Source organism: Salvelinus alpinus, chromosome 2 (genome assembly GCF_045679555.1).
Source record: "Salvelinus alpinus chromosome 2, SLU_Salpinus.1, whole genome shotgun sequence".
Taxonomy (NCBI): Eukaryota; Metazoa; Chordata; class Actinopteri; order Salmoniformes; family Salmonidae; genus Salvelinus; species Salvelinus alpinus.
Window position 1 is genome coordinate 110979793 of NC_092087.1, and position 13744 is coordinate 110993536.

Consider the following 13744-nt stretch of genomic DNA (forward strand, 5'->3'; position numbering starts at 1 on the left):
TGAGGTGAGATAAGGGAGGTAAGGCAATAAATAGGCCATGGTGGCGAAGTAATTACAATATACCAATTAGACACTGGAATGATAGATGTGCAGAAGATGAATGTGCAAGTAGAGATACTGGGGTACAAAGGAGCAAGAAATAAATAAATACAGTATGGGATGAAGTAGTTGGATGGGCTATTGGCAGATGGGCTATGTACAGGTGCAGTGATCTGTGAGCTGCTCAGACAGCTGATGCTTAAAGTTAGTGATGGAGATATGAATCTCCAGCTTCAGTGATTTTTGCAGATCATTCCAGTCATTGGCAGCAGAAAACTGGAAGGAAAGGCAGCCAAAGGAGGTGTTGGCTTTGGGGATGAACTGTGAGATATACCTGCTGGAGTGCATGCTACGGGTGGGTGCTGCTATGGTCACCAGTGAGTTGAGATAAGGCAGTGCTTTACCTAGCAGAGACTTGTAGATGACCTGGAGCCAGTGGGTTTGGCGACGAGTATGAAGTGAGGGCCAGCCAACGAGAGCGTACAGGTCAGTGTTGGGTAGTATATGGGGCTTTGATGACAAAACGGATGGCACTGTGATAGACTGCATCCAATTTGTTGAGTAGAGTGCTGGGGGCTATTCTGTAAATGACATCGCCGAAGTCGAGGATCGGTAGGATGGTCAGTTTTACAACGGTATGTTTGGCAGCATGAGTGAAGGATGCTTTGTTGCGAAATAGGAAGCCAATTCTAGATTTAACTTGGATTGGAGATGCTTAATGTGAGTCTGGAAGGAGAGTTTACAGTCTAACCACACACCTAGGTATTTGTAGTTGTCCACATATTCCAAGTCAGAACCATCCAGAGTAGTGATGGTGGACGGGCGGGTGCGGGCAGCGAACGGTTGAAGAGCATGCATTTAGTTTTACTAGCGTTTAAGAGCAGTTGGAGGCCTTGGAAGGAGAGTTGTATGACATTGAAGCTCGTCTGGAGGTTAGTTAACACAGTGTCCAAAGAGGGGCCAGAAGTTCACAGAATGGTGTGGTCTGCGTAGAGGTGGATCAAGGAATCACCAGCAGCAAGAGCGACATCATTGATGTATACAGAGAAGAGAGTCGGCCCGAGAATTGAACCCTGTGGCACCCCTATAAAGACTGCCAGAGGTCCGGACAACAGGCCCTCCGATTTGACACACTGAACTATGTTAGAGAAGTAGTTGGTGAACCAGGCGAGGCAGTCATTTGAGAAACCAAGGCTGTTTAGTCTGCCAATAAGAATGTGGTGATTGACAGAGTCGAAAGCCTTGGCCAGGTCGATGAAGACGGCTGCACAGTACTGTCTCTTATCGATGGCGGTTATGATATCGTTTAGTACCTTGAGCGTGGCTGAGGTGCACCCATGACCAGCTCTGAAACCAGATTGCATAGCGGAGAAGGTACGGTGGGATTCGAAATGGTCGGTAATCTGCTTGTTAACTTGGCTTTCGAAGACCTTAGAAAGGCAGGGTAGGCTAGATATAGGTCTGTAACAGTTTGGGTCTAGAGTGTCACACCCTTTGAAGAGGGGGATGACCGCGGCAGCTTTCCAATCTTTGGGAATCCCAGGTGATACGAAAGAGAGGTTGAACAGACTATATATATATATATGTATATATATCTAGATATACACCTTAATAAAAGGCACATGATAGCCAGCTTGGAGGTTTCCAAAAGGCATTCAGGCCAAAGAGTTCAATCTTGGTTTCATCAGACCAGAGAATCTTGTTTCTCATGGTCTGAGAGTCCTTTAGGTGCCTTTTTGGCAAACTCCAAGCAGGCTGTCAGGTGCCTTTTACTGAGGAGTGGCTTCCGTCTGGCCACTCTACCACAAATGCCTGATTGGTGGAGTGCTGCAGAGATGGTTGTCCTTCCGGAAGGTTCTCCCATCTCCACAGAGGAACTCTGGAGCTCTGTCAGAGTGACCATCGGGTTCTTGGTTAAGACAAACACGTCTTAATGCTACGCCATCTTGGATTACAAGATGAATCAGTTAAAAACCATTGGATTTAGCAAACTCTGAAATGATTTAGTATTTCTGTGCCCATGAAAACTGTTTTCCAGCGTAACATAAGGAGCCACTAAATGATACATAGTTCGAGTTCATTTCAGAATACAAAAAAACTGTCCGACAGCAATATCCAGTATTTAAGTTGAAGTTCATCATATGGCAAGCGTAACGTTATGACTATAACTACTGTTCCCTGGAGGAGGGAAACTAGGTACAACATACTATTAAATTCACGTCTCGCTGGAAGCTCCACCTTGAAACCCTCTTGTCAATAAGAGAAAGGACGCATACCTGATTACGCATGTAGAAGTAGAACTAGTCTACCTGGTTACACATATAGAAGTAGGACTAGTCTACCTGGCCTGCACACAAATGTAGGCCTATAAATGTGCCCATTTTGAGGATGGTGGCCACTGTGTTCTTGGGGACTTTCAATGTTGCAGACATTTTTTGGTACCATTCCCCAGATCTGTGCCTCGACACAATCCTGTCTCGGAGCTCTAAGGACAATTTATTCAACCTCATTGCTTGGTGTTTGCTCTGACATGCATTGTCAACTGTGGGACATTATATAGACAGGTGTAATCATACACAATATGATTTCATGTGGCACAAACAAAAACACAAATTCTCAGTCAAAAATATAAGTCAGAATACAGCCTTTCTATTCTCTCATTTGATTTCAGGATCTCTGAATGTCCTTCCACACAGAAAGCAGTGGTAGGACTTTTACCGGGTGTGTCCTCTTATGCTCCTTCAGGCTCCCCGACCAGGTAAAACCCTTTCCAGACTGGGAGCATTGGAAAGGCTTTTCTCCTGTGTGTATCCTCTCATGAGCTTTAAGGTCCGCCATTTATGAAAATCTATTTTTACACTGGGAGCAGAAAATGGTTTTCTCATGTGTGTATTCTCTCATGCCTTTTCAGGTTAGTTAACATGGTAAAACTCTTTTCACACTGGGAACATTGGTAAGGCTTTTTTCCTGTGTGTTTCCTCTTATGAGCTTTTAGGTCCCCATCCGGATTAAAACTCATTTCACAATGGGAACAGTGGGAACGCTTTTCTCCTGTGTGTATTCTCTTGTGCCTTTTCAGGTTAGTGAACACGGCAAAACTCTTTCCACACTGGGAGCATTGAAAAGGATTTTCTCCTGTGTGTGTCCTCTCATGCAGTTTTAGGTTCCCTAACCAGCAAAAACTATTTTCACAGTGGGAGCAGTGGTGTTGTCTCGCTGGTCTGGGCGTCTCTGGGTCTGGTTCCCCTGAAGGACTCTTCCCGCTGTCAGAGTGAGAGTCTGGTTTCTCTCCTTGCAAAGACACACAGAGTATGTCGTTAAACAGAGATCTAAATGAAACCTCCACATGATAAAACTGTCTTCCTATGAAGTTTAATCTAGACTAGATCCCTCAATAAAAGAGCAGAACTGGTCATCACAGAGTGGCTGTAGTGCTTTGTAGGCTGGGTAAATCCATTTGAATTCAATACATTTTTGACAGCATCCCCTTTGATTTAAAAAAATCTCTCCTTACATGTTTGACTATGGAAGAAGTGGTAAGAAAGTGACTTCATGTAACTGAATGTAAAAACATTCATGAGATATACAGTACCAGTCAAACGAGTGGACACCTAGTCATTCAAGGGTTATACATATTTGTTTTACCATTTTCTACATTGTAGAATAATAGTGAAGACATGAAAACTATGAAATAACACATATGGAATCATGTAGTAACCAAAAAAAGTGGTAAACAATTCTAAATATATTTTAGATTTTTCAAAGTAGCAACCCTTTGCCTTGATGACAGCTTTGCACACTCTTGGCATTCTCTTAACCAGCTTCACCTGGAATGCTTTTCCAACAGTCTTGAAGGAGTTCCCACATACGCTGAGCACTTGTTGGCTGCTTTTCCTTCAGTCTGTGGTCCAACTCATCCCAAACCATCTCAATTGGGTTGAGGTCAGGTGATTGTGAAGGCCAGGTTATCTGATGCAGCACTCCATCACTCTCCTTCTTGGTAAAATAGCCCTTACACAGCCTGGAGGTGTGTTGGTTCATTGTCCTGTTGAAAAACAAATGATAGTCCCACTTAGCGCAAACCAGATGGGATGGCGTATCGCTTCAAAATGCTGTGGTAGCCAGACAGGTGTGTGCCTTTCCAAATCATATCCAATCAATTTAATTTACCACAGGTGGACTCCAAACAAGTTGTAGAAACATCTCAACGATGATCATTGGAAACAGGATGCACCTGAGGTCAATTTCAATTCTCACAGCAAAGGGTCTGAATACTTATGTAAATAAGGTATTTCTGTTTTTTATTTTTAATAAATGTAAAAAAAAATCTCCAAACCTATTTTCTCTTTGTCATTACGGGTTATTGTGATGTCATTACGGGGTATTGTGTGTAGACTGATGAGGATTTTTATTTATTTAATCAATTGTAGAATAAGGCTGTAACGTAACAAAATGTGGAAAGACTTAAGTGACAAAAAAGGGGGTTAAAGACTTAAAGACATATAAAAATATAGATATAATTTTTTACATCTCTTAGATATCAGACAGACACTTCAGAACAAACTTCCTTTAGATGTTCTGGGGGAAACAATGTTACTATGGTTACTGTTGTTCCATGTTGTGAATGTTATCCAATGTGTTACTATGGTTACTGTTGTTCCATGTTGTGAATGTTATCCAATGTGTTCCTATGGTTACTGTTGTTCCATGTTGTGAATGTTATCCAATGTGTTACTATGGTTACTGTTGTTCCATGTTGTGAATGTTATCCAATGTGTTACTATGGTTACTGTTGTTCCATGTTGTGAATGTTATCCAATGTGTTACTATGGTTACTGTTGTTCCATGTTGTGAATGTTATCCAATGTGTTACTATGGTTACTGTTGTGAATGTTATCCAATGTGTTACTATGGTTACTGTTGTTCCATGTTGTGAATGTTATCCAATGTGTTACTATGGTTACTGTTGTTCCATGTTGTGAATGTTATCCAATGTGTTACTATGGTTACTGTTGTTCCATGTTGTGAATGTTATCCAATGTGTTACTATGGTTACTGTTGTTCCATGTTGTGAATGTTATCCAATGTGTTACTATGGTTACTGTTGTGAATGTTATCCAATGTGTTACTATGGTTACTGTTGTTCCATGTTGTGAATGTTATCCAATGTGTTACTATGGTTACTGTTGTTCCATGTTGTGAATGTTATCCAATGTGTTACTATGGTTACTGTTGTGAATGTTATCCAATGTGTTACTATGGTTACTGTTGTTCCATGTTGTGAATGTTATCCAATGTGTTACTATGGTTACTGTTGTTCCATGTTGTGAATGTTATCCAATGTGTTACTATGGTTACTGTTGTTCCATGTTGTGAATGTTATCCAATGTGTTACTATGGTTACTGTTGTTCCATGTTGTGAATGTTATCCAATGTGTTACTATGGTTACTGTTGTGAATGTTATCCAATGTGTTACTATGGTTACTGTTGTTCCATGTTGTGAATGTTATCCAATGTGTTACTATGGTTACTGTTGTTCCATGTTGTGAATGTTATCCAATGTGTTACTATGGGTTATAGCAGTATGGACTGTTGTTCCATGTTGTGAATGTTATCCAATGCGTTACTATGGTTACTGTTGTTCCATGTTGTGAATGTTATCCAATGTTTTACTATGGTTACTGTTCCATGTTGTGAATGTTATCCAATGTGTTACTATGGTTACTGTTGTTCCATGTTGTGAATGTTATCCAATGTTTTACTATGGTTACTGTTGTTCCATGTTGTGAATGTTATCCAATGCGTTACTATGGTTACTGTTGTTCCATGTTGTGAATGTTATCCAATGTGTTAGTATGGGTAATAGCAGTATGGACAAATATTTTATGTTGATACTTCCATGGGTCTTACAGTTCAAAATCAAATAGCAAAATTATCCTTGGTATAACCTTCTTAAAACAGTACAATACAGGGGAAGCCCTTCATGTTGTTTAGACCCTCAGACAGGGCTTAGACTGTAATGGGTTAAAACTATCTGAGACTTACATTACTCTGAGACTAGTTATCCTGGGATCTAACATTACTCTGAGACGAGTTATCCTGGGATCTAACATTACTCCGAGACGAGTTATCCTGGGATCTAACATTACTCCAAGACTAGTTATCCTGGGATCTAACATTACTCCGAGACTAGTTATCCTGGGATCTAACATTACTCAGACTAGTTATCCTGGGGAATAGTTTTAATACATTTGCAAAAAATCTAAACCTATTTTTGATTTGCCATTATGGGGTATTGTGATGGCATTATGGGGTATTGTGATGGCATTATGGGGTATTGTGATGGCATTATGGGGTATTGTGTGTAGATTGATGACGATTTAAAAAAGAATAATCAATTTTAGAATAATGGGATGCACCGATATCACATTTTTGGCCAATATTTTTCTTGCCCCAAAAAACTATACCGATAACCGATATTTAAATTTTTAGCGGCCCTTTAACATTCTAGTACAGTTAAAAAGTTAAACACACACGGACGCAGCGGTCTAAGTCACTGCATCTCAGTGCAAGAGGCGTCACTACAGTCCCTGGTTCCAATCCAGGCTGTATCACATCAGGCCGTGATTGGGAGACCCATAGTAGTTGTCTGTTATTGGTGTAGAGGGAACGACAAAGGAGATGGATCCCACAGTAGTTGTCTATTATTGGTGTAGAGCGGAAGACAAAGGAGAGGGATCCCACATGTGGATAGGAAGACACAAATTATCATTATTACTGGAAAATATTCATTTAAAATCCAGGAATTGAACAACTTTAGCTCTCTAGGTCAAGCCAGTAGGCTACAGTAGGATGTAACTCTCTAGGTCATGCCAGTAGGCTACAGTAGGATGTAACTCTCTAGGTCATGCCAGTAGGTTACAGTAGGTTGTATCTCTCTAGGTCAAGCCAGTAGGCTACAGTAGGTTGTAACTCTCTAGGTCATGCCAGTAGGTTACAGTAGGTTGTATCTCTCTAGGTCATGCCAGTAGGTTACAGTAGGTTGTATCTCTCTAGGTCATGCCAGTAGGTTACAGTAGGTTGTATCTCTCTAGGTCATGCCAGTAGGTTACAGTAGGATGTAACTCTCTAGGTCATGCCAGTAGGTTACAGTAGGTTGTATCTCTCTAGGTCATGCCAGTAGGCTACAGTAGGATGTAACTCTCTAGGTCATGCCAGTAGGTTACAGTAGGTTGTATCTCTCTAGGTCAAGCCAGTAGGCTACAGTAGGTTGTATCTCTCTAGGTCAAGCCAGTAGGTTACAGTAGGTTGTATCTCTCTAGGTCATGCCAGTAGGCTACAGTAGGTTGTATCTCTCTAGGTCAAGCCAGTAGGCTACAGTAGGTTGTAACTCTCTAGGTCATGCCAGTAGGTTACAGTAGGTTGTATCTCTCTAGGTCATGCCAGTAGGCTACAGTAGGTTGTAACTCTCTAGGTCATGCCAGTAGGCTACAGTAGATTGTATCTCTCTAGGTCATGCCTGTAGGCTACAGTAGGTTGTATCTCTCTAGGTCATGCCAGTAGGCTACAGTAGGTTGTATCCAAGTGGAAACAATTATCAACCCAATATGAAAAGTGTCAAATTTGGTCAACAACAAAATGAATGGCTTATTTGCTACGTGAGGTTTACTTGATCCAACAGAAGTTTCGTAATGATTAAGTTATTATGTGGACACGTGACATCCCGACAACTTTGATAAAAACACTATAGGAGTTGTCTCCAGATCGCTATGCATATTCATGCTAGTAGCTTAGCATCTCTCTCCATTGAATACAGGCGGTGCATATTCATGCTAGTAGCTTAGCATCTCTCTCCATTGAATACAGGCGGTGCATATTCATGCTAGTAGCTTAGCATCTCTCTCCATTGAATACAGGCGGTGCATTTTCATGCTAGTAGCTTAGCATCTCTCTCCATTGAATACAGGCGGTTGACGACAACAACCCTCATAGAATAGAAACAATAGATTACAATAAATAGATGAATCCACCAATCCAAAGAAAGGATAGGCGGGAGCTAGTCAACCCGCAGTGAAGCTTTGTGGACAACGACTCGCCTTGTTAGGGCGGAGAGACATCTTGTCAGTATACCAATAATCTTTGTTGTAGCCAACCCAACTCTCGCATGGTACTATTGGGGGGCACGGTGTGTAGTAAAACATCACTACATTAAAATCACTACGTGCCGTGCCCCCCAGTCTACGGTCAGCAGATAGACCCTTCTCAAATATAAATGTTAAGTCACTTTTTGGAAACGGAACAGAGAAAACAAGGGGTAGCTTGTTCTCTACGTCGTCTGATTCTAGACATATCAGTCATCATCCTGGGCCCTCCGTTGAAGAGGTATTGACGAGCCAACTCTGAATATCCAAAGTTAAAAACACATTTAAGGCGGTACTTACTGGTGTTAATCAGATCTCCTATCTCCTCCTCTTCATCTTTCAATGTGACAGTAATCTCCCTTTCCTTCTTCACTCCAAAAACTGCATCCTCCTCTTCTTTCACTGTAACATCTTCCTCCTCTTTCACTCTGAACGCGTCTTCCTCTTCTTTCACTGAAACGTCTTTCTCTTCTTCTTTCACTGTAACAGCCTCCTTCTCTACTTCTTGTTTTACTGTGACATCCTCTTCTTCCTTCTCCTCTTTCACGACAATGTTCAGCCCCAGAGCTTCTTTCTCCGTCCAGCAGATCACCTCTTCTTTAACAAGAGGGGAGAAGTTTAGGGAGCTCATGTTGAGGGATGTTAGCTAGCTAGCTATCATTAGCGACTAGGCTAGTGCTAACTTAACCAGCCAGCTACTATAGCTGACTAATACAAAATAACGTAATATTATATTAAATAGGTTAACAAGTAGATACGACAGAAGTGTGTCTAACACACAGTAGCTAATATACACCGAAAGCGTATAAATAGCTTGAATCTTTCGGCTATGTTGGCTAGCAAGCTACCGAGGTGGTTGACGAGCTGTTTATGAAGAACCGTCCACTAGATTATACGTCACGCCGGCAGCGTCGCCTGAAAGACGCACATCGCCGTCTGCTGACTGGAGGGGAAACGCAGTTGAGGATCGTATTTTATTTTCAGACAAAGATTATTTTAAATGGATATAATTAAATAATACTATTATATTGAGACATACAAAGACAGGAATGTGTTGATTGATTAGTGCGAATATTTTTTTTTTACCACAGCATATTTAAGGCAGTTTCATTAAGTTATTCTACATCTAAATTAGCAGCTAGCTACTGTAGGTCCATACTGCTCCTACATGGTGTAACAATACATCATGTAGATGTATATAATGAACAGACTAGGTCTATACTGCTCCTACATGGTGTAACAATACATAATGTAGATGTATATAATGAACAGACTAGGTCTATACTGCTCCTACATGGTGTAACAATACATAATGTAGATGTATATAATGAACAGACTAGGTCTATACTGCTCCTACATGGTGTAACAATACATGTAGATGTATATAATGAACAGACTAGGTCTATACTGCTCCTACATGGTGTAACAATACATCATATAGATGTATATAATGAACAGACTAGGTCCATACTGCTCCTACATGGTGTAACAATATTTTAAAATTAAAATAATAAATAAATAAATAAACAATATAAAATGATAGTTGGGAGTGTTGGGAGTGTTGAGTGTGTTGATATAACGGTAATATTGTCAAAATCCCACTTTTAACAACCATCAGAATTGGTTGAAAAAAGGTTATGCCCGAGTGGCCCAGCGATCTAAGGTACTAGATCACAGTGTTAGAGGTGTCACTATAGACCCGAGTGGTTTAGCAGTCTAAGGTACTAGATCACAGTGTTAGAGGTGTCACTATAGACCCGAGTGGTGCAGCAGTCTAAGGTACTAGATCACAGTGTTAGAGGTGTCACTATAGACCCGAGTGGTGCAGCAGTCTAAGGTACTAGATCACAGTGCTAGAGGTTTCACTATAGACCCGAGTGGTGCAGCAGTCTAAGGTACTAGATCACAGTGTTAGAGGTGTCACTATAGACCCGAGTGGTGCAGCAGTCTAAGGTACTAGATCACAGTGCTAGAGGTTTCACTATAGACCCGAGTGGTGCAGCAGTCTAAGGTACTGCATCACAGTGTTAGAGGTGTCACTATAGACCCGAGTGGTGCAGCAGTCTAAGGTACTAGATCACAGTGTTAGAGGTGTCACTATAGACCCGAGTGGTGCAGCAGTCTAAGGTACTAGATCACAGTGTTAGAGGCGTCACTATAGACCAGAGTGGTGCAGCAGTCTAAGGTACTGTATCGCAGTGTTAGAGGTGTCACTATAGACCTGAGTGGTGCAGCGGTCTAAGGTACTAGATCACAGTGTTAGAGGTGTCACTATAGACCAGAGTGGTGCAGCAGTCTAAGGTACTAGATCACAGTGTTAGAGGTGTCACTATAGACCCGAGTGGTGCAGCGGTCTAAGGTACTGCATGGCAGTGCTAGAGGCGTCACTAGAAGCGTAACCCGGGTTCGATCCCGGGCTGTACCACAACCTGCCGTGATCGGGAGTTCCATAGGGCGGCACACAATTGGCCAAGCGTCGCCCGGTGTTTCCTCCTACACATTGGTGCAGCTGGCTTCCGGGTTAAGCGGGCGGGTGTTAAGAAGCGCGGTTTGACGGGTCATGTTTCAGAGGACGCATGACTCGACCTTCGCCTCCTGAGCCCATTGGGGAGTTGCAGCGATGAGACAAGATCCACATTGGGGAGCTGCAGCGATGAGATGGCAAATGATTAAAACAATTTTTTAAATGACAACAAAGGTTGCATCCCAACGTGACAATAAACAGTAGGCAAAGTGACCATGTCGGGAAAAAATGAATTCAAACGTTTTACCATTTTACCCTCCATTTGCAACAACGTCACTGACCACCATCACTGTCTTTCCTTCGTGGATCTCCTGCATGTTTACATATCTGGCATTACTCATCTCATATGTATATACTGTATTCTATCCTATTCTACTGTATCTTAGTCTATGTATTACTCATCTCATATGTATATACTGTATTCTATCCTATTCTACTGTATCTTAGTCTATGTATTACTCATCTCATATGTATATACTGTATTCTATCCTATTCTACTGTATCTTAGTCTATGTATTACTCATCTCATATGTATATACTGTATTCTATCCTATTCTACTGTATCTTAGTCTATGTATTACTCATCTCATATGTATATACTGTATTCTATCCTATTCTACTGTATCTTAGTCTATGTATTACTCATCTCATATGTATATACTGTATTCTATTCTACTGTATCTTAGTCTATGTATTACTCATCTCATATGTATATACTGTATTCTATCCTATTCTACTGTATCTTAGTCTATGTATTACTCATCTCATATGTATATACTGTATTCTATCCTATACTACTGTATCTTAGTCTATGTATTACTCATCTCATATGTATATACTGTATTCTATCCTATTCTACTGTATCTTAGTCTATGTATTACTCATCTTGTATGTATATACTGTATTCTATCCTATTCTACTGTATCTTAGTCTATGTATTACTCATCTCGTATGTATATACTGTATTCTATCCTATTCTACTGTATCTTAGTCTATGTATTACTCATCTCGTATGTATATACTGTATTCTATCCTATTCTACTGTATCTTAGTCTATGTATTACTCATCTCGTATGTATATACTGTATTCTATCCTATTCTACTGTATCTTAGTCTATGTATTACTCATCTCATATGTATATACTGTATTCTATCATATTCTACTGTATCTTAGTCTATGTATTACTCATCTCATATGTATATACTGTATTCTATCCTATTCTACTGTATCTTAGTCTATGTATTACTTATCTCATATGTAAATGCTGTATTCTATCCTATTCTACTGTATCTGTCTTTGCCGCTCTGATATTGCGTGTCCATATATTTATATATATGAGTCACTGGCTTACTGGTGCTCTTCCATGCCGTCCCTAGGAGGGGTGCGTCACTTGAGTGGGTTGAGTCACTGACGTGGTCTTCCTGTCTGGGTTGGCGCCTTGTCTCAGGATGGTAAGTTGGTGGTTGAAGAAATCCCTCTAGTGGTGTGGGGACTGTGCTTTGGCAAAGTGGGTGGGGTTATATCCTGCCTGTTTGGCCCTGTCTGGGGGTATCATCGGATGGGGCCACAGTGTCTCCTGAACCCTCCTGTCTCAGCCTCTAGTATTTATGCTGCAGTAGTTTGTGTCGGGGGGCTAGGGTCAGTTTGTTATATCTGGACTATTTCTACTGTCTTATCCGGTGTCCTGTGTGAATTTAAGTATGCTCTCTCTAATTCTCTCTTTCTTTCTCTCTCTCGGAGTACCTGAGCCCTAGGACCATGCCTCAGGACTACCTGGCATGATGACTCCTTGCTGTCCCCTGGCCTTGCTGCTGCTCCAGTTTCAACTGTTCTGCCTGCGGCTATGGAAACCTGACCTGTTCACCGGACATGCTACCTGTCCCAGACCTGCGTTTTCAACTCTCTAGAGACAGCAGGAGCATTTACTGCTGAGGTGCTGACCTGTTGCACCCTCGACAACTACTGTGATTATTATTATTTGACCATGCTGGTCATTTATGAATATCTTGGTCATGTTCTGTTATCATCTCCACCCGGCACAGCCAGAAAAGGACTGGCCACCCCTCATAGCCTGGTTTCTTCCTAGGTTTTGGACTTTCTAGGGAGTTTTTCCAAGCCACCGTGCTTCTACACCTGCATTGCTTGCTGTTCGGGGTTTTAGTCTGGGTTTCTGTACAGCACTTTGAGATATCAGTTGATGTAAGAAGGGATTTATAAATACATTTGATTTGATATATTCTTATTCCATTACTTAGATTTGTGTGTATTAGGTATTTGTTGTGAAATTGTTAGATATTACTGCACTGTTGGAGCTAGAAACACAAGCATTTAGTTAGATATTACTGCGCTGTTGGAGCTAGGAACACAAGCATTTAGTTAGGTATTACTGTACTGTTGGAGCTAGAAACACAAGCATTTAGTTAGATATTACTGCACTGTTGGAGCTAGAAACACAAGCATTTAGTTAGATACTACTGCACTGTTGGAGCTAGGAACACAAGCCTTTAGTTAGATATTACTGCACAGTTGGATCTAGAAACACAAGCATTTAGTTAGATATTACTGTTGGAGCTAGGAACACAAGCATTTAGTTAGATATTACTGTACTGTTGGAGCTAGGAACACAAGCATTGAGTTAGATATTACTGTACTGTTGGAGCTAGGAACACAAGCATTTAGTTAGATACTACTGCACTGTTGGAGCTAGGAACACAAGCATTTAGTTAGATATTACTGCACTGTTGGAGCTAGTGTAGCGTGGTTCATTCTGCGTTGTGTATTTTTAATTAGGACGCTGCCACAACTGATGGTCTGCTCATTGAAATCTTTTTATTTGCCCTGCACACGAAGAGACAACACACATGTTACCCTTGGCGCAGTCACAGCTCTCCGGCACCTGCGCGAGCACATGGACACTCACTCAACCACTGTCCCAAGTACTCACAAGTTACAACAGATACCCCAGTCAGTGAGCTATGTGAAACTTGTTAACATAAATTCCTACACTGTCCACACTATAACAAACTTATGGTTGCAAA

At 41.2% G+C, this 13744-nt stretch overlaps 2 protein-coding genes across 2 annotated transcripts in view; both read right to left on the reverse strand.

Annotated features, from left to right (window-relative positions):
- LOC139548984 (zinc finger protein 180-like) overlaps window positions 1-13744 on the reverse strand; it is a 347214-nt gene that overhangs the window by 167680 nt on the left and 165790 nt on the right. The gene's annotated exons all lie outside the window — the stretch shown is intronic.
- On the reverse strand, window positions 3597-9124 carry LOC139550296 (probable DNA-directed RNA polymerase I subunit RPA43). Its single transcript, XM_071361105.1, has 2 exons — window positions 8482-9124; window positions 3597-4084 (listed from the first exon to the last, which is right to left on the reverse strand). Exons 1-2 carry the CDS (start codon window positions 8810-8812, stop codon window positions 4077-4079), a joined length of 339 nt encoding a protein of 112 aa, XP_071217206.1. The 5' UTR covers window positions 8813-9124; the 3' UTR covers window positions 3597-4076.

Bases quoted from the DNA above. Each gene is read 5' to 3' on its own strand.
- LOC139550296 (XM_071361105.1), bottom strand. From the start codon at position 8,812: ATGAGCTCCCTAAACTTCTCCCCTCTTGTTAAAGAAGAGGTGATCTGC.